General features: G+C 50.8%; 1 protein-coding gene across 5 annotated transcripts in view; it reads left to right on the plus strand.

Annotated features, from left to right (window-relative positions):
• The window catches only part of DEPTOR (DEP domain containing MTOR interacting protein), a 172740-nt gene that overhangs the window by 60506 nt on the left and 89607 nt on the right, over nt 1-22627 (plus strand). For all 5 annotated transcript variants that reach the window (XM_069600758.1, XM_069600759.1, XM_069600756.1 and 2 more), the window contains exon 4: nt 21378-21556. In XM_069600758.1, coding sequence (XP_069456859.1) covers nt 21378-21556 — 179 coding nt within the window. The remainder of the gene's footprint in view (nt 1-21377; nt 21557-22627) is intronic.

A 22627-nucleotide genomic window follows, 5' to 3' on the forward strand; every position in this document is an offset into this window, starting at 1 on the left:
TGAACTGGTGCCACGGAAAAGCTAAAGAGAGCTTGCCTTTCATGCAAAGCGACGGGAGTTGGAGGTGTACCTTGCCTTGCCTCTTTAAAGCTTGCAGAGCATCCTGGCCTTTAACATGCCTGATGTTCTGTACAGCTCTCTGAGTTATACCCAGTAGGCACTGTTAATCCCATTGCGGAGATGGACACACGAGCTGAAAGAGCTAATATAACGTGAAAACATGGAGCTGGAGTGTCTTTTTCAAGAGACTTGAAGTGTTTGTCCCTGCCTTCTTGCATTTGCTGAATAAAAGTGCTTTCCAAACTGGGATCTTGAGTTCTGCTAGTTGCTTCCGGTTTTATGTTCAAAGCAGGCCTTGATCACGCTGCAGACTAATACAATTGCTTTCTGCTGTGTTACATTCAGCGCTTCACAGCTCGCTGTGCTGCCATAGCGATCAGTGTTTCCACAGATTCTGGGAGTAAGTGTTTCCTTCTTGGCTTATTTGAAGGGTATCCTCAAATTTCGGTGTAAATGGGGTAAAAATCGTCACCTTTTGTGACTGTTTGGTCTGCGTGACCAGGCATGGTTTTGGCGCTGTGTGGCGCGCGTGGCCAACTCTCAAGTCTTGCGATCTTATCTTGCTTGCATGCTGACAGGTCCGCCTGCCGCCACTTCCTGGATGTGGGCAGGAGACCCCGGGGTCTGGGGACAGAGGACAGGTCGTCGTTCTCGTAGCGAGAGAGGCATCATTTTCTCAGCGGTTCTTCCAAGCCTCAGGTCCCAAAGAGCAGCTTGGTGAGGTGCAGCGGATGCCTGCCAGGGTAGGGTCACAGAAGAGGAACCCCAGGCTCAAGTAACCTTGGAATGTCTTCAGGCAGACCTGCTTTCCGGCCCGGAAGGAGGCATTAGCTTTACCTTCCAGGTCTGTTCACTATGCAGACCTGCTTGGAAGGACGGTAGAGGGGTGGGAGAGACAGTGGAGGAGGCCTGAAGACACGCATGCTTTCTTAGCAAAGCCTCCTCCGACACCAAGGAGACAGACTGTCGCTCTCCTTTCGGCACGGAAGGAGATCGGGGCTAGAGGCCCGAATGAACTGGCTTCCTTCACGGAGCCAAAGATCAGGGGGAGCGTTTCAGACGCTGGTTTCCAGCTCCAGAGCCCATGCTACTGCTGCTAAGTCACGTCAGTCGTGTCCGACTCTGTGCAACCCCATAGATGGCAGCCCACCAGGCTCCCCCGTCCCTGGGATTCTCCAGGCAAGAGCACTGGAGTGGGTTGCCATTTCCTTCTCCAGTGCATGAAAGTGAAAAGTGAAAGTAAAGTCGCTCAGTCGTGTCTGACTCTTAGTGACCCCAGGGACTGCAGCCCACCAGGCTCCCCCGTCCATGGGACTTTCCAGGCAAGAGTACTGGAGGGGGATGCCATCGCCTTCTCCCCAGAGCCCATGACCCACCTGGAACCGTTTCTCAGCCTTCGGCTTTGAGTTTGCAGTTTCTGCCGCTGCCATCTGAGGCTGTGGCAGGAATGAACACCAGTAAACAGTGGTAAACAGAGTGCAGGCTGATAGATTTTTAAGTGGCCCGTGAGAAGCGTTTGTCACCTGGTTCCTACCCAGGCCTTGCGTCTGGGTTTGGAGACCGCGTTTCCTCCTGACTGCTTCTTGGCAGCGCCGCGCTTTCCCTCTCGTATGATAGATGCGTGGCAGTGGTACTGGTGCTTGCTTAACATGCAGACAGGCAGCAGGCCAGCTGTCAGAGGTCGGCAGCCCTAGATCGTCATCTCCAGATTTCTAGCTCTGGCTGATTATTCGGGAATGACTTGATTTAGAGATAGACGCACCTAGCTGCTTCCACGGTAGACTGGGTTCATCTATGGAGACTCATTGCCAGTCCTCCCTGCCAAGTTTTCCTGATCTTGTGTGATCACAGGGCAGCGAACCAAGCCTCCGAGGCACTGATTTCGCCAATCAATCTCTGTCATTATTTTTCAGCTTGGTAGAATGGAAAAACCATCTAAGATTTCTGGGGTTGGAGAAGCCTGCCTCAGAGCTCCTCCTTGGCCACTTAGCGAGACAGCCGACCTTTCTGAGGCTGTTTCTCATCTGTGGAATCGGAAGGACAGGCGTGACTCACAGACTTGCTGTGAGGACTGGTGAGGTCAGGTTGAGCAGAGCTCACCTCGCGCTGGATGTGTGGAGTTTCTGATATATGAGGGAAAATGCATACCGTCCAAGCTGTCCTTGCGTGACCCAAGCTGTGTAAAAACACACGTGCTTTTATATACGAGAGTTAGATTCTGCAGTGAGAGGAGCCCAGCCTGTGTGCAGGACGTTCCGTTTGTCTTCCAGACTCCTCCTGTACCCTTTCCTGAGTGGCCGGGCGCCCTGCGGCTGACTTTCGTAGCCGTGTCAACGGGCTGCGTTGCCGTCGTCGCGGGGTCAGTGGGAGGCACCGGCGTGAAGTAGGTGGACGGGAGGACTCTGCTCTCTGCTCCCTCCCCACGTGAGGGCCCAAGCTCCTGTCAGCAGCCCTTTCTGTAACACCCGGCCCTCCCGGTTCTGGACACTGCCCTCCCTCTTCAGTCCCGGGCCCGGAGTTGTTCTGGTGATGGTCCCGTGGGCTGGGGCCTCCACCATCTCTTCTAGTTTTCCGTAACCCTGCTCATAGCTTGAGTGGTTCTTTTTTTTTTTTAATATGTATTTATTTATTTTAATTGGAGGTTAATTATTTTACAATACTGTATTGGTTTTGCCATACATCAACATGAATCCACCACAGATATACACGTGTTCCCCATCCTGAACCCCCCTCCCTGCTCCCTCCCCATACCATCCCTCTGGGTCGTCCCAGTGCACCAGCCCCAAGCATCCTGTATCATGCATCGAACCTGGACTGGCGATTCGTTTCTTATATGATATTATACATGTTTCAATGCCGTTCTCCCAAATCATCTCACCCTCTCCCTCTCCCAGAGTCCAAAAGACTGATCTGTGTCTCTTTAGCTGTCTCGCATACAGGGTCATCATTGCCATCTTTCTAAATTCCATATATATGTGTTAGTATACTCTATTGGTGTTTTTCTTTCTGGCTTACTTCACTCTGTATAATCGGCTCCAGTTTCATCCACCTCATCAGAACTGATTCAAATGTATTCTTTTTAATGGCTGAGTAACACTCCATTGTGTACATGTACCACGGCTTCCTTATCCACTCGTCTGCTGATTGAGTGGTTCTTTTATGATACACTTCCTCCGTGGTAAAGAATCTGCCTGCAGTGCAGGAGACGGGGACCCAGTCCCTGGGTGGGGAAGGTCCCCTGGAGGAGGAAATGGCAACCACTCCAGGATCCTTGCCTGGAGAATCCCATGGACAGGGGAGCTGCGGTCTGTGGGGTCACAAAGAGTCGGGCATGACTGAGGGCTGAGCACCCACGTGCGTATGCCGCAGGAAGCTACCAGGATCCTCTTATCAGCCCATCTGTAATTTAAAAAAATACCATGTATTTATTTGGCTGCATCGGGCCTTAGGCGCAGGGTCTTCACTGCAGCATGCACGATCTTCCTTGTGGCAGGCGGGATCTAGCTCCCTGCCCAGGGATCGAAGCTGGGTCCCCTGCCCTGGAAGCTTGATGTCTTCACCGTTGGACCAGCAGGGAAGTCCCCCCCATTTGTACATTTTTGTTGTTTCTGCTGGGATCCTGATTGCCGGAGCCTGTGAGACCCTAACCTACCCAGGATCTGAAACGAGTCCTCTCCTGTCTCCTTGAACAGACAGGCGTGCTGAATCGCCCCACCGTCGGTGAACATTTCACTGGCTCTTTCTGTTTTTTTCTGAGCATGTACCATGTGGCGATGTGACGGTCGGAGCTGCCATGGGGCATTCTCCCTCTTGTATGAGTATGGAGTATGGTTGGGCTGTAAGAAGTATTTTTGGCTTGCTTTCTGTTCTGTATCAACCTGAGTTCTAGCTCAGCAGCCACGTCAACTGTTTCTCCAAGATGGTTGTGCTGAGGCTTCCATCTGTCCAGCTGGACTAGAAGCTCTTTGAGGTCGGGGACCTCGAGGTCTGTGCTAGACACTGGATCCTCAGCGTCCAGCATAGAGCATGTAGCAGATAGATGTTCGCTGAAGAGATGGACAGGTGACTGAATGCACGGTCAGCCTTACTTAGCAGAGGGGTCACTGGGAGGCCCATTTCTGGGCCGAGCTTGGGGTGTTCAGACTGGAGTGAAGCCAGGGGTAGGTACTTGCTCGTCTAAGATCACTGTTTGTACTTACTCATCGTCAGTTCTGATCACAAACATTCAGAGGATAAGAAGGATCATCATTTTAAGCCGTCAGTCACAGCCATGCTGAGAGCCGTCAGGACTCATAGTGAGGCTGAGTCCACACTCAGAGCTTCTGTGCACTAGAAAAGGTACCTCCCCGTCTTTAGAACACGCCATGCTGAGTATTTTAATTCTCCCTGCACTTTCAAGAGGGAGCGATTCCCCCATCAATTTACAAGGAAGGAAGGCTAATTTGAGATGTTTAACTCTGCCGTGGGGCACTCTCCCCACTTTTAACTCTCCTAAAGTCGAGTATGTAGCCCAGCTTTAACTAGCATGAGGGACCCTGGCCAAAACTGCAGCTCTGTCCTTTCCCATAAAAGTTACAGACCTGAGTCCCTTGAGTGAACCTGTAGGAGTGGAACGCTGTGTCCCGCGTGCTTTCGATCCAGTGTCCCTGGCTTGCGGCAATTGTCAGTTGATTCGGTCCAGAAGAGATGAAGGTTGCGGTGTCTCCTGGCGGAACCGGCTTCGGTCTGTTTTTAAGTGTTAGTCTGGAGTGAATGATCCAGGGGGTGGGGCAGGGCGAGGGGCTGCCAGTTCTGCAGTGAGGCTGAAGAACACCCGTGGAGCAGAGGAGGACAGCCTCCTGGGAGAGGAGGCTCTGAAGGCGGGCCTCCAGGAGCAGTGGGAGGCTTCCGGGCAGTGGGGCTGAGGTTGGAGCTTATCCTTCCATCATTAGAGGTTTGCGTGGAGGCTCCATGGGTAGGTGGTACTGTCTTTAAACACAAAGATGACCCCAGGGGTGTAGATGCTTTTTTGTTTTCCTTGCTTTTTTTGCTAAATGGAAACATCCCTGCTTAATCACTTCTTCATGCAGAGCTGGGGAGTGTGCGCGATGGCTTTATTCTACCAAGTGGGGGAAGCACCGAATTGTCGGGAAGCACTTACTCGTTTCAGAGCCCGTAATGGAAGGCCTTCGGGCCAGAAAGAAAGAAAAGCCACAGAGCACTTTTAACTCTCCTAAAGTCGAGTGTGTAGCCCAGCTTTAACTAGGAAGTCAAGTGGGTTGGAGCACAGTTGTGTGTGCCTTGCACACTAGTGTGCAGCTCAGTGTTCACAAATCGGACACTCATACGGAACAACCGCCCGAACGATACTTTGATAAAATTGTCCTCTGTATTCTACCATGATTCAGTCTCCTAAATAAGATTAACTTTTACCTCAGTGCTAGCATTCTCTAGAACATAAAATTCCCTTTGAAGTGGTTAAACACTTGCTCTTCGGCGTTTTATGTGTCCTCTCCCCAGCGTGCTGGAATGGGGCCCTTGGGCTGGTTGGGAGGTTGCCCATCCTGAGAAGGGCTGCCGGGCGTTAATGACGGTGAGCCTCCAGGGAGGTGGGTGTTGGGGGTGTGTATGTGTGTGCACCAGCATGAATCCCTTGTTCACTGCAGCTTGGCGCCAGGCGCTGTGCCAGACGCTTTACAGAGATTAGCTCTGACTTTGACAGCACCGTGGAGGTGAGCGTTCTTGTCTTCATGACACACAAGAAGAAACTCGGGGTCCCAGAGCCTGACTCCAGCCTGGAGTCAGTTCAGAGGTTCGGACCGGAGGCTGGCCATCACCGCCGCTGCCACTCTGGACCCGTGGAGAGAGGGGTGTCGGCCAGCCCGGCCCCAGACTGCTCCTGCTGGACCGGGTATCGCTGTCTGCAGAGACCGCCCACCTGCCCTGGGCCAGAGGCTCGGGAGGCCCGTGCGGCCGCTCGTTGCCAGCTCGTGGCCCTCTCCGGCACACCCTCCCCTCTAGTCCGTGCCAAGAGGTGGCTGAGTCTCTGCGAGCATCCCCGTGAGCACCAGCGGCTCCAGTTCGCTGGGGGTTTTCGCTCATCTCTCTTCTCCTGGACTGACGTTATCGACTGGCCCTTTGCGGTGATGGCTCCCCGCTGGTTTCTAGCAGGTGGCCAAAAGCCAAGTGGACAAGAGCACTCTGAAGCTCTCCAGAAGTTTGGTAACCTTGCCTCGTCGCCGTCCTCCCAGAGCAGGAACGTTCACTTGTTCTCTGCGTTCCAGTGAGCGATGCAGGGCAGGGTACACGGTGATCTCTTTGTTGGGAGGGGGTTTTATGATGGCACAACGGAAGACCTCGGTTGAAAGGAGAGAGAAGAGACTGTTTCCCGTTCTTTCCCGTGTAACTTGAACAAACAGGCAGGACAGAGCAGGCTTTCTGCCACAGCCTGTTCGCCTGCAGAGGCGAGTCCCTCCTTACCGTGTCCAGCTTTGTGCCATTTCCCCCTTACCTCTTTACATGTACTCACTTGATCTTCCCTAGCTGGTATTATCTTCATTTTTTTCTCAAGTATCTTACCTCTTCTGTCTTTCTTTGCCTTTTTTTCCCTCTTTTTTTTTTCAGCAGCAAATCCTTCTATTTTCTAATAACTTTGGAAGCATCCAAAATAAATAATAGCCATTCCCTTAAAAGAAGCCTTTACAGTGTGTTGCCCTTGACAGTGGTTTGGAAGGCCTCACAGAGGCCCGAATTGTTTTGAATTCAGTGCAGAAGTGCTTGGTTTCTCTCCTTCTTGTGTAACTTTTTGGTTATGAAACCGTAGCTGAACACAGCCTTTTAGGACAGCTGTGGCCTTGGAATTCACACTCGGCTTCTGTCTAAACCTGATTCAAGTTTAAACAACTGAAATGTTTAATACAACCCCACTAAAAAGCTGATAATATTTAGTACAGCAGCACTAAAAACCCACGGGGAATGTGAAAGTTACAGCTTAGGTTCTGAATTATCAGTGTCGTCAGAGCATAAAACCAGCACAAAGAAGCTCTTGCTTTTTTTTTTCCAGAAAATGAAAAATAGCGAGCAAAGAGGAGGGGGTTTTACCCTCCAAAGACTAATGACCTTGTTTCAGGCAGTTGATGGACAAATACGTGTCCAGCAGCTGGTGCATACTGCCTCCCAGGGCTGGGTTTTCTAAGAAATAAAAGCTTCGAATGCATGGTGTATGTCCTTCAGAAGCTTCTAGCTGAGCTGAAGGGGTAAAAATAGTGTGCTACAAATTGAGAGACTTTATATGAAACTATGGTATTGACTTAAAGTTCAAAAAAAGGAGAGATCTGGGTGAACCACTTCTAAGTTAGGATATTTTCAGAGTGGGCAGTAGTTTCTCTAGCCCTTAAAGCCCCTTTGTGCAAGTGAGAAGCAGGTGCCCTTTGGCCCTTTCCTCCAGACTCCTACCATCCTGCTCGTCCTTGGGCGCGGCTCCTGGGGAGCAGGTGCTGGATCTTAGGCCTCATTTGTCGCTGCAGCCAGGTCCCCTCCCAGGTTCCCTGCAGTGAACCACCGTGCCACTCTGCAGTGAGCTCCCTTTTTCGGAAGAACGGTTTAAATTTTTCCAGGGAAGGGGAGGAAGGAGGATGTGACGGAACAATACAAATAAGGGAAAATGATGAGAAAGAGTATGTTCTGTTCAGTGTATAACACGAAGGCAAGCGCAGGAAGGTGAACGGTGTTTGTTGGCAAAGGGTGACCTTTTTAGTATACACTAGCGTTTCACTGACATATAGTAACCAAACAGCTTTCGGTTTACTAGTTCCAAACCAAATGATTATGAAAATTTTGTCTGTTTATCCCTATCACATCTATTCTATAGAAAATAGCATAGTATTCAAAAATAATCAGTGCTCACATAAGCATTTGCCCATAATTCGTACTGTCTTCCTATTCACACAGGTCAGTGTTATTCTTTCAAACTGTATTTTAGAAGCATACATCTACATATGTGATTTATACATGGGGAGCAACTATGTTATACTGAGTGTTAATATAAGCATTTTGTCAGGGACAAGTCATCTGGTTAAATATAAACTTAACCTTAGGGACTCCTGGTGGTCCAGCACTGAAGACTCCAGGCTCCCAACTCAGGGGCCCAGGCCCAATTCCTGGCCAGGGAACTGGACCCACGCACCACAGCTGGAGACGCTGGACACTGCAGCTAACACCCTGTGGACCATAACTCAGTCCTGGTGCAGACAAATAAATGAAAAAGCATTAAAGCGTAAGTAAATAAACTTAACCTTAATGTAGCTTCTTTCTTGATAAATTTTTTCTCCCAGTTGTAAGCATAGTCTCTTCTCTCTGGGGAATAATTTGACTGATAAAGAATTCTACTAAGAAGAAAGGGAAAAGTGTTCAGAAGCTGCCCCAGCTGCCCCAGGGCAAAGTAACTGAGTATTTGGATGAGTAGATTTTTCATTTCTAGTGGCTGTCATGTCTATAATTTTATGTTTTGCTTTTCAAAGTCGTTTACCATTATATTCACACATGACTGTTTTTTGAGGCTTTCTGGATTCCAGAGCGTCTTTGGGCCGCTTTGCCCCCTGGCTGGCTGTGCCCTGGTGTACCGTCACATACGTTCCCACGCTGTATGGGCCTTCTCAGTGTTTTTGAATATTTTCTCAGTGCACAAGGAGATTGCTATCGGCTGACTTCTATTCCTGTACTGGCCCCTACATGGAGCAGTTCCTTCTATTGTGATGTAGCCTTTCCCCTGGGCTAAAGTGAGTCTGGGAAATATGACTCAGATATGTATCCAGGAAAGGGTGAACTCAGTCACATGCCCAGTAAAACCTGTGGGTACTTTCGGGAGGCGAGTTTTGTTAATGCCTAATACCTTTAAGGCGGGCGGCAGTCCATGGGGTCACAAAGAGTCAGACAAGACTTAGTGACTGAACCAGCACCAGCAGCACCTTATGGGGGCTCAGTGGTGAAGCATCCACCTGCCAGTGCGGGAGACCCAGCTTTGATCCCTGGGTCGGGAAGATCCCCTGGAGTAGGAAACGGCAACTCATTCCAGGGTGCTTGCCTAGGAAATTGCGTGGACAGAGGAGCCTGGCAGGCTGCAGTCCACGGGGTCCAAAGGGTCAAACACGACTGAGCGACCTGATAAGGCGTGTGGCTTTACGTCACGAGAATAGTCGTGCACAGGACCATTTTGACTGAAGATGAATTTGTTCCATAAAAATAAGACTTTCGGGAGCACATCCCCATTTGTCACCGCTAATTAAAGTAGAACAGCTGTTCTTGTCTGTAGAAATATACACAGAGTATTAATTCATTTTGCCATAAAGAAGGGGGTTACATCTTATGGCCCCCTCTAGAAAACCTTTCTCATCGTAATTGTTACCATCATCATTACGGCTAAAATGTATTCAGTGCTTAAGGTGCATTGGGCCCTGTGCTTGAAGCATTTTGGTATTGTCACATTTAGGCTGCATAGTGCCCCAGGGGGCACTGTCTTTATCCCCAGTTATGCTCAGGGAAGCAGTCAGGTAGCTGACAGGTGTGCAGAGTCAGGATAAGCTACAGTGGTCGTTGATCTCGTGATTTTAAACCAGTGTAACTCAGGCCATTGACGTTCTGTGACTTCTGAGCCCAAGCAGCTTAAGAAGGCCTGGCATGGTTGCTTGGTCTTTAACAAGAGTCAGAAAGATAATTCAATGGAGAATAAATCGTCTTTTTAACAAAATGGTGCTGAGATAACCGAATCAGTTCAGTTCAGTCGCTCAGTCGTGTCCGACTCTTTGCGACCCTGTGGGCTGCAGCCAGGCCTCCCTGACCATCGCCAGCTCCCGGACTTTACTCAAGCTCATGTCCATTGAGTCGGTGATGCCATCCAACCGTCTCGTCCTCTGCGTCCCCTCCTCCTCCTGCCCTCAATCTTTTCCAGCATCAGGGTCTTTTCCAGTGAGTCAGCTCTTCCCATCACGTGGCCAAAGTATTGGAGTTTCGGCTTCAGCGTCAGTCCTTCCAGTGAACATTCAGGACAGATTTCCTTTAGGATAGACTGGTTGGTCTCCTTCCAAGAGTCTCCTCCAACACCACAGTTCAAACGCTGAGATAACTGGATAACTGCACGCAAATAAGCAGTTTGACCCTTGCCTCATGCCTTCTAGAAAAATTAACTCAAAATGGACTATAGAACTAAATTTAAGAACTAAAACTGTAAAACTCTTAGAAGACAGCATAGCAGTAAACTTTCATGGGCTGGTGTCAGGCAGTGTCACTGACATGTGACCCCAAAAGCACAAGCAAGAAAAGAGAAAAGTAGAGGAATTGGACCACCACAAAATTAAACCTTGGGGACTGCAAACAGCCATGAAGAAAGCGAGCAAACAGCCCATAGAATGGGAGAGAGTGCCTGCAAATCACTGTGTGATTAAGAAGTTGCATCAAGGAATATACGAGGGATGCTTAAGCTCAAGCACCCTCATTTTCCAGTGGACAGAGCGTCAGAATAGACGTTTCTCCAAAGACATGTAGATGGACAACGGGCACACAAAACCATGCTCAGTATCAGTGATCGTCAGGGGAACGCAGGTCAGAGCCACTCTGAGACATCTCTTCACACCCACCAGGAGGGTCCTGAAGGAGAGCAGATGGCGAATGCTGGAGAGGGCGTGGAGCAGTTGGAGCCGTCACGCTGTGCTGGTGGGCATGCAGAGCGGCACAGCCCTTTTGGAAAATGTCTGGCATCTTCACAAAAGATTAAGAAGAGTTATTATATGACCCAGCGATTCTGCTTCTTGGTTTGGTGTATATCCAAGAGAAAAGAAAACGTATGTCCACATAAAAACTTGTATATGAATTTTCAAAGTAATACTCTTCATAATAAGCCAGAATAGAAAGAATCCAGCCGTCTCTCAGCTGATGAGTGGATAAACGCAGTATGGGATGTTCATACGGTGGAGTCCTCCCTGACAGTGAGGGAAACGCTGCTGCTGCTGCTGCTGCTGCTGCTGCTGCTGAGCCGCTTCAGTCGTGTCCGACTCTGTGTGACCCCAGAGACGGCCGCCCGAATGATGCACTAATGCCCGCTAAAGCGTCGTGAACATTGGAGACGTTTTACGACATGAAAGAAGCCAGTCCCACAGGACCACGAGCTGGGTGACTCTTTCTATTTGAACAGCCTGTAAGAGGCAAATTCACAGATAGGAGGTAGGCAGATTCACGCTTGCCTGGGCCAGGGGGGATGGGGACATGGGGGATGATTGCTGACAGTACAGTGCCTCCTTTGGGTGATAAAGTATTTTCCCGAGGATTGTAGTGATGGATGTACCCCTCGATGTATAGGCTGAAAACCATTGCATTTTGCATGTTGAATGGGTGAGTTGTCTGGCAGGTGGATTATATTCTGTAACATCTTACCAAAAAACCTAAACAAACTTTTCGGCTAACCCAATATATTAATAATATTCTCTCATTATTATTAATGTCTTAATGTGTTAATGAAAGTGTAAATAGAATTTCTGGCAGCATCTGCTTCCTTCCTCTCGAGTGCCCAGGGCGTCTCACGGGAGAGGCTGTGTTGACCGAGGAGCATGCAGGGCCAGGCACCCAGCCCGAGCCACCGTCCGCCTGTATCTGCACAATTGACCCCAAGCAGGGCTGGTGGCAGAGCTGCCCAGCTGAGCCCCAAGCAATCCACGGAGCTCTAAGATACGACTAAGTGCTGGTTTCTAAAAAAATTATTTTACTGAAGTGTGATTTACAATGTTGTGTTACTGTCTGGCATTCAGCACAGTGATTTGGTTATACATATGTATTTGTGTGTGTGTGTGTGTGTGCGCTCACATACAGAAGTGTGTGTTGCGTATCCGTATCTGCTGATCCCGATGTCCCAGTCTGTCCTTTCCACGCACCTTCCTCCTTGACACCCGCGAGTCTGTTCTCTCTGTGAGTCCGTGTCTATTTCACAAATGAGCTCCTTTGTGTCGCAGTTCAGAGTCTACATACCAGGGATATTATATGGCATCTGTCTCTCTCTTTCTGGCTTACGCCACTCAGTCTGATAATCCCCAAGTCCGTCCGTGTTGCTTCAGATGTTGCTCCGTTCTCTTTTATGGCTGAGTAATATCCCACTGCATATACGTATCGTATCTTCTGTATCTGTTCGTCTGTCAGTGTCCGTTCAGGTTCTTTCCAAGTGTTGGTTACTGTCAATAGTGCTTCTGTGAATGTGGGAGGCACGTGTCTTTTTGAATTAGAATTTTGTGTGGATGTATGCCCAGGCGTGGGATTGCTGAATCTTAATAGCTTCCCTGGTGGCTCAGCTGGTAAGGAATCTGCCTGCAACACAGGAGACCTGGGTTTGATCCCTGGGTTGGGAAGATCCCCTGGAGAAGGGAAAGGCTGCCCACTCCAGGATTCTGGCCTGGAGAATTCCGTGGACTGTACAGTCCACGGGGTCACGGGGTCAGCAGCTCTCACTTTCACGGCAGCTCTATCTTTAGTTTTTTGAGGAACTCCCACACTGTTTTGCATACCGACTACACCAGTTTACCTTCCCATAAGTGGTGGTTTTAAGTCACCAAGTTTGGGGGCAGCTTGTTGCATAGTGAGAGATCATTGGACCAAGTAGTGAGTCAAATTATTGTTTTAACACCATGACTACGTGTTGATACTAAAATCAAATCCCCAGCAAGGCTTTGTGGTAAACAGAAGAATCTGGGCAGGAATAGCACTTGATTCTAAGGGGAAGTGAAGTCAGAAGAGCTTCAGGGTTGCGGGGCATGTTTTAAATGGCAGGTGAGCCCAGCCAGGCGGGGCTTCACATTTGCTGAAGCTCACGTTGGCAGCGGCAGCTCACCAGCCATTTGTCCAGCGGCCACCAGCTACTCACCAGGAGCCCTGGAGAGCTGGCAGGTCGTGTCTCTGGTGACACGAAGTGACCCAGACAAACCCCTGCCCAGCTGTCCTCGCCACACCCCGAAAGGAAAGTTGCTGAGCTGAAGGGACAGTGTGGTTGGAGAGCAGGTGAAGGCTGGGCATCCGTGTCTGCATCTTAAATGGAGAGTGGCAGTCGGGAAGGAACTTCTGACTCACCGCGTCTCCACACGGGGTCATTCTGAGGGTGGCCTATCCCCCCCTCGTTTGGCTGCCCTGTGGCGTGAGGGGTCTTGGTTCCTGAATAAGGGGTCAAACCCATGCCCCCTGCAGTGGCAGGATGGAGTCCAGCTCCCTGGGCAGCCGGGGAGGTCTGGGGGGCTGATTCTTACAAACTCCCGGGCAATGATCTGCGCATGCAGAGAAATGTTTTCTGTGTTTATCCAGCAAACACTACTTAGGACCTGTGGTACTAGGGAATGGCTGTCCACCCAGAGACAAGGAGCCTGGTCTCAAAAAGCTCATAGCTGAGTGGGCTGGTCGTGCCTGGAGGGACCTGAGAAGACCTTGCAGGGAGTCCTGAAAAGTGTCACATGGCCCAGATTTGTGGGACGGGAGATTTCCTAGAGGAAGAAAGCCTGCAACTGGGAAACCAAGGAGGTTAGTTTTCCTCCTCTTCGCTCTTCCTCATTTGAGGGCCGAAGAAACGGAGGAAATAGCGCTACGCTTTACTTCGGCACTTTGTTTTCCGGATTCCCATTACCGATGCGGGCTCCCAGGTCTCACGCCGTGTGGCGGAACTTTCTGCAGTTTATTTCCAGGACCTTCTGGGATTCATTCACTGCCCTTTCACTACTTTCCAGCTGATGTGACTTGCCTCTCTCTGTGGGTTTCACATCTTTTTTGCCATTACCCCCTGATAGGAGGTGGCTCAGTGGTAAAGAGTCTGCCTGCAATGCAGGAAACGTGGGTTTGATCCCTGGGTGGACAAAATCCCCTGGAGAAGGAAATGGAAACCCGCTCTCGTATGCGTGCCTGGAAAATCCCATGGACAGAGGAGCCTGGCAGGCGACAATCTGGGGTTGCAAAAGACTCAGACACAACTTAGCGTCCAAGCAACAACTAAACAACATTGATATGAGTATATTCTCGGTATCTACGCCTACGGAACAAGTCGCCTTCAAACTGGGGAGTTTAAAACAACAGATGATGTGTGGTTTCCTCCGCTTCTGTGGGTCTGGGGGCCCCCGGGCTCACTGTACCGTTGCTGGCTCAGCCGAGCTGGGACGCCCAGGGCGGCCTCCTTCTCACGTCTGAGAGAGATGCCGGCTGCGGCCCGGGCCTTGTGGCCTCTCCACCGCCAGCAGGCTGCGCTTGCCTCCTTACCTGGCAGCCTCAGTGCAGCATTCCGAGGGGGTGAAAGTGGACGCTGCACGGCCTCTGCAAGCCTTGCCTTGGAAGACAGTGATGCAGCTTCTGCTGCTGCTGGAGCCGCTCCTGAAGGCAGCCCGGCTGCAAGGGGAGGGCCAGCAGCCTCAGCCTCCTGGTGGGTGATGCGCGCGCGCGGGGCTGCCGTGGCCGGCTCCCGTGAAGTGTCTTCAGGGCTCTGCCCCTCGTGTTCACTGTACGTGGCGGCTGTCCCTTCTCCTAAGAAGGGCCTGGCCGTGACCACGGGCTTCTCGGGTGGCTCAGATGGTAGCGACTCTGCCCGCAACGCAGAAGATGAAAGCTGGACCCTGGGCGGGGAAGACGCCCTGGGGAAGGACACGGGCAACCAGCTCCTGTATTGTATTAAACACGATTCTTACAGCTCATATGTACTCAGCTGCTCTGGCCCTCTGAGAGCAACCTCATAGCTATTTCTAGGCTGGATTGAAAGACTGAAGAGGGTTGACTTGGGAAGATATCTAAATAATATTCTTTTCTGCAAGTTTAATTTTTTTTATTGAAGTGTGATTACGACGTTATATTGTAATTCCTGCAGATTAGTATTGTATTGAAATTTTCCTTGAAGATAATTTGCACTGTCACGTTGCTTTCAAGTCGACAGCAGCGTGGCTCAGTCGTGCCTGCCTGCCCTCTCCCAGTCTCTCTTCCAGTGTAGCTCGTCACACAGTGTGGGGCACAGGCCCCTGTGCTATGCCGTCGGTCCTTGTCGTTTCCTTATTTGTGTATAGTAGTGTGTGTACCAATCCTGACCTAACCCTGCTTACTCTCTGCCAGTGAGCCTTCTCTTAAGGAGTTGTGAGTAGCGTTTCAGTGAGTTCGTTGTGTGCTGGGGCACTTTATGTGTGTGTGAGTGCCCAGTCGCTTCCATCATGCTGCAGTCTCTGTGACCCTACGGACCGTAACCAGCCAGGCTCCTCTGTCCTTGGCATCGTCCAGGCGAGAGGCCTGGAGTGTGTTGCCGTGCCCTCGTCCCAGGTCCTTCCCGACCCAGGGATTGAGCCCGGGCCTCTCGCATTGGCAGGTGGGCTGCTTGCCACCAGCACCAGCGGGAGGCCCAGCAGACTCTATAAATAGTTGTGATGGTGTCACGGCCTTTTGCCGAGATCCGGTATGGTGTCTATTCTTACAGCACATTCGAAAGCAGAGACATTGCTTTGCAGACAAAGGCACGTCTAGTCAAGGCTATGGCGTTTCCAGTGGTCATGTATGGATGTGAGAGTTGGACTGTGGAGAAAGCTGAGCGCCCAAGAATTGATGCTTTTGAACTGTGGTATTGGAGAAGCCTCTTCAGAGTCCCTTGGAGTGCAAGGAGATCCAACCAGTCCATTCTGAAGGAGATCAGCCCTGGGATTTCTTTGGAAGGAATGATGCTAAAGCTGAAGCTGCAGGACTTCGGCCACCTCATGCGCAGAGTTGACTCATTGGAAAAGACTCTGATGCTGGGAGGGATTGGGGGCAGGAGGAGACGGGGACGACCGAGGATGAGATGGCTGGATGGCATCCCCGACTCGATGGAATGAGTTTGGGTGAACTCCGGGAGTTGGTGATGGACAGGGAGGAGTGGCGGGCTGTGGTTCATGGGGTCGCAAAGAGTCGGACACAACTGAGCAACTGAACTGAACTCTTAGATATAAAAGCATACACTGTGTACTTAGAATTTTTTTCTGGCGGAAATGTTCAATGACAGCAATCCAGTCCAGACGATAGCACTTGTATTGTTTCCCTTGTTTTTATGGGTTTGGGGACGTGGGTGCGGTAAAAAGAAAAAGAAGAAACCCATGTTATTAGCTTGTGGCAGAGCTGTGTCTGAGCCCCAGTTCTCTTACTTCCCAAAGCAGTGGCCCTCTCATGGCGTCCAGGAGAACTCTGAAGGTTCTGGGAAGAGAGGAGATGACTCAGAGGAGCCCCTAGAGCTGTTGGTGCAAATTCGTCGTGCCCTGAGGAAGGCGCCGTGACTAGTTAAGCGTAACACTCTGCGTATACACTGTCTTTTGTATTGTTGGGTTGCTTTGCTCACTCACATGTGGTTCTCATGGCAGATGGGTGACGCTATCATTACACTCTCGAGAGAAAGGAAGATTAAAAAAAGGAAAAAGGGACTTGCTTTTCATCTCACGGTTGCCACGTGGCCGTTCTAAGCAAACTCAGCTCTCCAGCTCTGCCGCTCTCCAGCTGGCCCTGCGCTCATGCCTCAGCAGGACTGGGCCCACGTCTGAAAGCTCTGAAAGTGAGCGGCATGTGAGCGCTCATCCAGATACGCAGGGTCGGTTGCCCGTGGACGATACGGTTTTTAAGCAACGATAAAGTGCTTGTTTGCGTGACCCTGAGCGGGGAGGCCTGGCGTGCTGCGATCCATGGGGTTGCAAAGAGTCGGACACGACTGAGCGACTGAGCTGAGCTGAGCTGAGCAGGGAAGGCTGTCCTTCCGGGTCTCTCACTCGGACGAGAACTGCGTTTTCCTCATGGATGAGGAGGGAATTGCCTTACGCTGACCTCTGAGATTTCCTCCTGCTCTAGAGTGGAATGATGCGTTTTGTGGTGTGTACATCACTGTTAGTTTGGGAAGATTATATAGTGGAAGCGACAAACAGATTCAACAGATTAGATCTGACAGACAGAGGGCCTCAAGGGCCAAGGGCGGAGGTTTGTGACATTGTATAGGAGGCAGGGATCAAGACCATCACCAAGAAAAAGAAATGCAGAAAGGCAAAATGGTTGTCTGAGGGGGACCTTACAAATAGCTGAGAAAAGAAGAGAAGCTAAAAGCAAAGGAGAAAGGAAAGATATACCCACTTGAATGCAGTTCCAAAGAATAGCAAGGAGAGATAAGAAGCCTTCCTCAGTGATCAGTGCAAAGAAGTGAGTAAAACAATAGAATGGGAAAGACTAGAGATCTCTTCAAGAAAATTCATGATACCAAGGAAACATTTCATGGAAAGGTGGGCACAATAAAGGACAGAAATGGTATGGACCTAATAGAAGCAGAAGATATTAAGAAAAAGTGGCAAGAATACCTAGAAGAACTATACAAAAAAGATCTTCATGACCCAGATAACCGCAATCGTGTGATCACTCACCTAGAGCCAGACATCCTAGAATGCAAAGTCAAGTGGGCCTTAGGAAGCATCACTACGAACAAAGCTAGTGGAGGGGATGGAATTCCAGCTGAGCTATTTCAAATCCTGAAAGATGATGCTGTGAAAGTGCTGCACTCAATATGCCAGCAAATTTGGAAAACTCAGCAGTGGCCACAGGACTGGAAAAAGGTCAGTTTTCATTCCAATCCCAAAGAAAGGCAATGCCAAAGAATGCTCAACCTACCACACAATTGGACTCATCTCACATGCTAGTAAAGTAATGCTTAAAATTCTCTAAGCCAGGCTTCAGCTATACATGAACTGTGAACTTCCCGATGTTCAGGCTGGTTTTAGAAAAGGCAGGCAAACCAGAGATCAATTTGCCAACATCTGTTGGATCATCGAAAAAGCAAGAGAGTTCCAGAAAAACATCTGTTTCTGCTTTATAGACTGTGCCAAAGCCTTTGACTGTGTGGATCACAACAAACTGTGGAGAATTCTTCAAGAGATTGGAATACCAGACTACCTTACCTGCCTCCTGAGAAACCTAAATGCAGGTCAAGAAGCAACAGTTAGAACTGGACGTGGTACAATGGACTGTTTCCAAATTGGGAAAGGAGTATGTCAAGGCTGTATATTGTCACCCTGCTTATTTAACTTCTATGCAGAGTACATCATGAGAAATGCTGGGCTGGAGGAAACACAAGCTGGAATCAAGATTGCCGGGAGAAATATTAATAACCTCAGATATGCAGATGACACCACCCTTATGGCAGAAAGTGAAGAGGAGCTAAAAAGCCTCTTGATGAAAGTGAAAGAGGAGAGTGAAAAAGTTGGCTTATAGCTCAACATTCAGAAAACGAAGATCATGGCAAGTAGATGGGGAAATAATGGAAACAGTGACAAACTTTGTTTTCTTGGGCTCCAAACTCACTGCAGATGATGATTGCAGCCATGAAATTAAAAGACGCTTACTCCTTGGAAGAAAAGCTATGACCAACCTAGACAACACATTCAAAAGCAGAGCCATTATTTTGCCAACAAAGGTCCATCTAGTCAAGGCTGTGTTTTCCAGTGGTCACGTATGGATGTGAGAGTTGGACTGTGAAGAAGGCTGAACACATGAGAACTGATGCTTTTGAACTTTGGTGTTGGAGAAGACTCTTGAGAGTCCCTTGGACTGCAAGGAGATCCAACCAGTCCATCCTAAAGGAGATCAGCCCTGGGTGTTCATTGGAAGGGCTGATGTTGAAGCTGAAAGTCCAGTACTTTGGCCACCTGACGTGAAGAGCCAACTCAATTGAAAAGACCCTGATGCTGGGAAAGATAGAAGGCGGGAGGAGAAGGGGACGACAGAGGATGAGATGGCTGGATGGCATCACCGACTCAATGGAGGTGAGTCTGAGTAGGCTCTGGGAGTTGGTGATGGACAGGGAGGCCTGGTGTGCTGCAGTCCATGGGGTTGCAAAGAGTCGGACACGACTTAATGACTGAACAGCAGCAGGATGTCTGGACTGAAAGAAGGCCAGCCCCTCTGGATGCTGGGTCAGAGGCGAGACTGTCCCACGGGGGGTCAGGGTCCTGCATGCATTATAGGCCGCAGAAAGGGCTTCTATATCTACCCTAAAGCAAGGGGAAGCCATGGCGTTGTGTCTTCTGCAGGGTCAGGATATTACCAGATGTGAATTTTTACTGTTTTATTTTTTAATTTTTAAAACTATTCACTCCTGTGGCTGCCTCACGTATCATTTGCGGCCTGTGGAGTCGGGTTCCCTGCCGGCCCCAGACCCTGAGGGGACAGCGCTCACAGCCTCTGATGCTGCTAGAGTCAGTCAGAGGAGGGACTCACGGGGTGCCCTTGTGCGGCTGCGGGTGAAGCCTGTGCCCGGGGGGCTGTCTGCAGGTGGAGCAAAGACAGAACCCGGGCGTGAGCCGTGCCGTCGGCGAGGGCCCCTAAAGGAGTCACTCAGGTCACTGCCTCAATTCAGGCCGTGTTAGCAAAAACCGCTCTAGACTGGATGGCTTAAATAATGCACAGCGTTCCTCACTGTCTGGAGCCTGGGAAGTGCAAGGCCTAGGTGCCGGCCTACCTGGCACACCCTGGGACACCTCGGTGCACAGAGGTCTTGTCAGTGTGTGCTCACAGAGGGCAAGGCGCAGCGGCCCCTTCTCGTAGAAACAGTCATCGCAGCGTGGGCCTGTAGGGGGGTACAGTCTGCCACCCAAATATCTCTTTGGTACGTGGATTATTTGGGGCTAAAAACAATCAGAGCCCAGAAGGACTCCAGAGGAAAATTTGACCTTTGACCTAAACAAAGGTGGACGGAGGACTGGTGGACGGGGAGGAGATAACTCGGGTCTGAGCGCCGCGCGCGAACAGGGAGGAGATGACTCGGGTCGGAGCTCCGCGTGTGGACAGGGAGGCACCCAGGAAGGCTGTCGTTCAGACTCCGCTGTGTCCCGTCGTCTCTGCGTGCCACAGCAAACATTTCTTTCCCAAACGTTGCTTTTTGTCCTCGTCCGACTCTCTGTCTTCCTCTTTGAGGTCCTCAGCTGCTACCCCCAACGCCCTCTTTTGGCTTTGGTGGTGTTTACAGTCAGGGGTTCGCCCGTTTTGGTGAGTTACTCAGTTACTCTGTGTCTCTCCCCATGTGTGCTGCTTAACTTTTGTAGAACTTTGTCCTGCTGATCCATCTCATGGCGGTTAAATTCACAGACCAGCCAGAAGAACCTGCGAGGGTACAGAGCTCCCCACTCATGAAATAATCGCGTCCCCAAATCCCCGTCTCTAAATTGTACCGCGTTTGTCGTTAGTGTTTCAATACATATGAAATTTGGGAAGAGACAAGCATTAAGTCCATAGCAAGTAATCCAGTGATTTGGGGAAAGGAATCATGCCTTCAGGAAAGAAAGAGACTTGTTTTAGAAAGGGTGCAGTTTGGTTAGTAACTCCCTTTCAAGAAGGCTAAATTGAACACCAAGCTTCCCAGGTAGCGCAGACGTACAGAATCCACCAGCAACTACTGGAGACTCAAGAGACGTGGGTTCAATCCCCGGGTCAGGAAGCTCCCCTGGAGAAGGAAATGGCAAGCCACCCCAATATCCTTGCCTGGAAAATCCCATGGACAGAGGAGCCAGGCAGGCTATAGTCCATGGGGTCACAAAGAGTCAGACCTGGCTGAGCAGCTGACCACACGCGCACAAGCTGACTGCAGTCTGCTAAAGAGTTTCGGGTTGCACTTCCAGTGTTCTTAGCCGTCACCAGGAAAAGATGCCCCTTGTTCTCTTTGGAAGCAGCTCCTTGTCTTGGCAGTTGCGTTTGGGGCAGCACACGGCAGCCACGTCTGTCTGTCTGAGAGGCTTGCAGCGATGCTTCAGGGAAGCCTGCGCTGTGGGATCTCAGTTGAGTGATCTCCCTTTTGTGCCGGTTTCTTTTCCTGTTCTAGACTGAAATGAAGTTGACTTGCAATATTATATTAGTTTTAGGGATACACCATAGTGATTCCAGATGTTCGCAGATTATTCTCTGATGGGGCCTCCCTGGGGGCTCAGCCAGTAAAGAACCCACCTGCGGTGCAGGAGAGGCAGATTCAGTCCCTGGGCCGGGAAGGTCCGCTGCAGAAGGAAACGGCAGCCGGCTCCAGGATTCCTGCCCGGAGAATCCCGTGGACGGAGGAGCCCGGCGGGCTGCAGGCCGTGGGTCGCCAAGAGTCGGCCACGACTGAGCGGCGGAACTCCCGCTTTCATACTGTGTGTGAAGCTGTTAGGAGACATTGGCCACATTCCCCGCGCGGGGCCGCAGCTCCGTGTACTTGTCCGTTTTACACGCGGTAGTCTGCCTCTCACCCCCTGCTCGCGTCTCCCCCCGCCTGCCCCCTCTCCCCACCGGCACGTGCAGGCTGCCTCACTTCCTTTCCTCTCCTCCGCCAGGTTGATGAGCCCTGAGAGCACGCTCCTGCAGCCCCGGGAGGAGGAGGGGGTCAAGTACGAGCGCACCTTCATGGCCTCCGAGTTCCTGGACTGGCTGGTGCAGGAGGGGGAGGCCACGGCGCGGGAGGAGGCGGAGCAGCTGTGCCGGCGGCTGCTGGAGCACGGCATCATTCAGCACGGTGAGCGCCGCCTTCCCTGAGCCCCGACCGCGCGCTCCCGCCTCGGCGGAGCCGGCTGTGCTGCCTGCGCGCAGCCTAGCTCGCCTCTAAGCTGGGGGTCGAGGTCACGTTTCATGCCTTCTCATTCTGGGACTCAGACCAAAGGAGCGTCCACTCTCTGGAATATATTGTGGTGTTTTTCTTTTTCCTTTTGGAATATATTGTTTTGATGGATGAGGCCTGAAGCTCGAGCAGGCAGGCAGATTCTTGCCGTGTCTCCAAAAATTTCTGCTTGGGTGACATTGACCGTCAGAGGTTCACATCCGACTGGCTACAGCTGGTCATCTGGCCAAGTCTGGAGGGGAAGTAGATGGCCCTCACAAAGTTAGTTGCAATGGAAGAATGAAGATTTGCTCAACTGTGGTTCAAGCTGCCATGCTGAAGAAGCATCCAAAAGGCCTTCATCAGATATCCCCTCGCCTTTTTCTAAGGGCTGAATCATAATAATGTAATATATTCGTAGCATATTGTTGAAGAGTCGGATGAGTTACCTACCGCGCTGTAAGGAGTTCTCTAAAATTCAATGCCGTAAAATAATAGTGAGTGCTTATTATCTGGTGCAGGTTCTGTGGGTGGGCAGCCTGGAGAGGCATAGCGGGCGGTGTGGCTTGGCGGTCTCTTGCCAAGAGCTGGAGTCGAGACGTTGTCCAGGGTGACAGTCATCAGAACCCCTGACAGCCCACAGGGTCTCCTTCACGGCGGCCCGCTTGGCTGTCCACCACGGCAGAGCTGGCTGTTGGCAGGAAGCGTCTGTCCACTGCTCTGTAGGCTTCTTCATGAAACTGCTTGAGAATTCTCATGAATGGCAACCAGGCCTCTTCCGAAGGGCGTGATCCAAGAGAATGTGAGGCAGAAGCAGGATGGCTTTAGCAGAGCCTTGGAGTCACGCGTGGTCATATTGGTGGGCCGGTCAGTCCCGTTCGGTGTGAGAGAGGACGTGTAAGCGTGTGACTCCCGGAGGCGGGGATCACTGAGCCCCCTCAGTTCTCATGAGGCCGGCCCCACGGGGATGCAGGCTCTGGACGAGCTGCT

This window comes from Ovis canadensis, chromosome 9, assembly GCF_042477335.2.
Source record: "Ovis canadensis isolate MfBH-ARS-UI-01 breed Bighorn chromosome 9, ARS-UI_OviCan_v2, whole genome shotgun sequence".
Taxonomy (NCBI): Eukaryota; Metazoa; Chordata; class Mammalia; order Artiodactyla; family Bovidae; genus Ovis; species Ovis canadensis.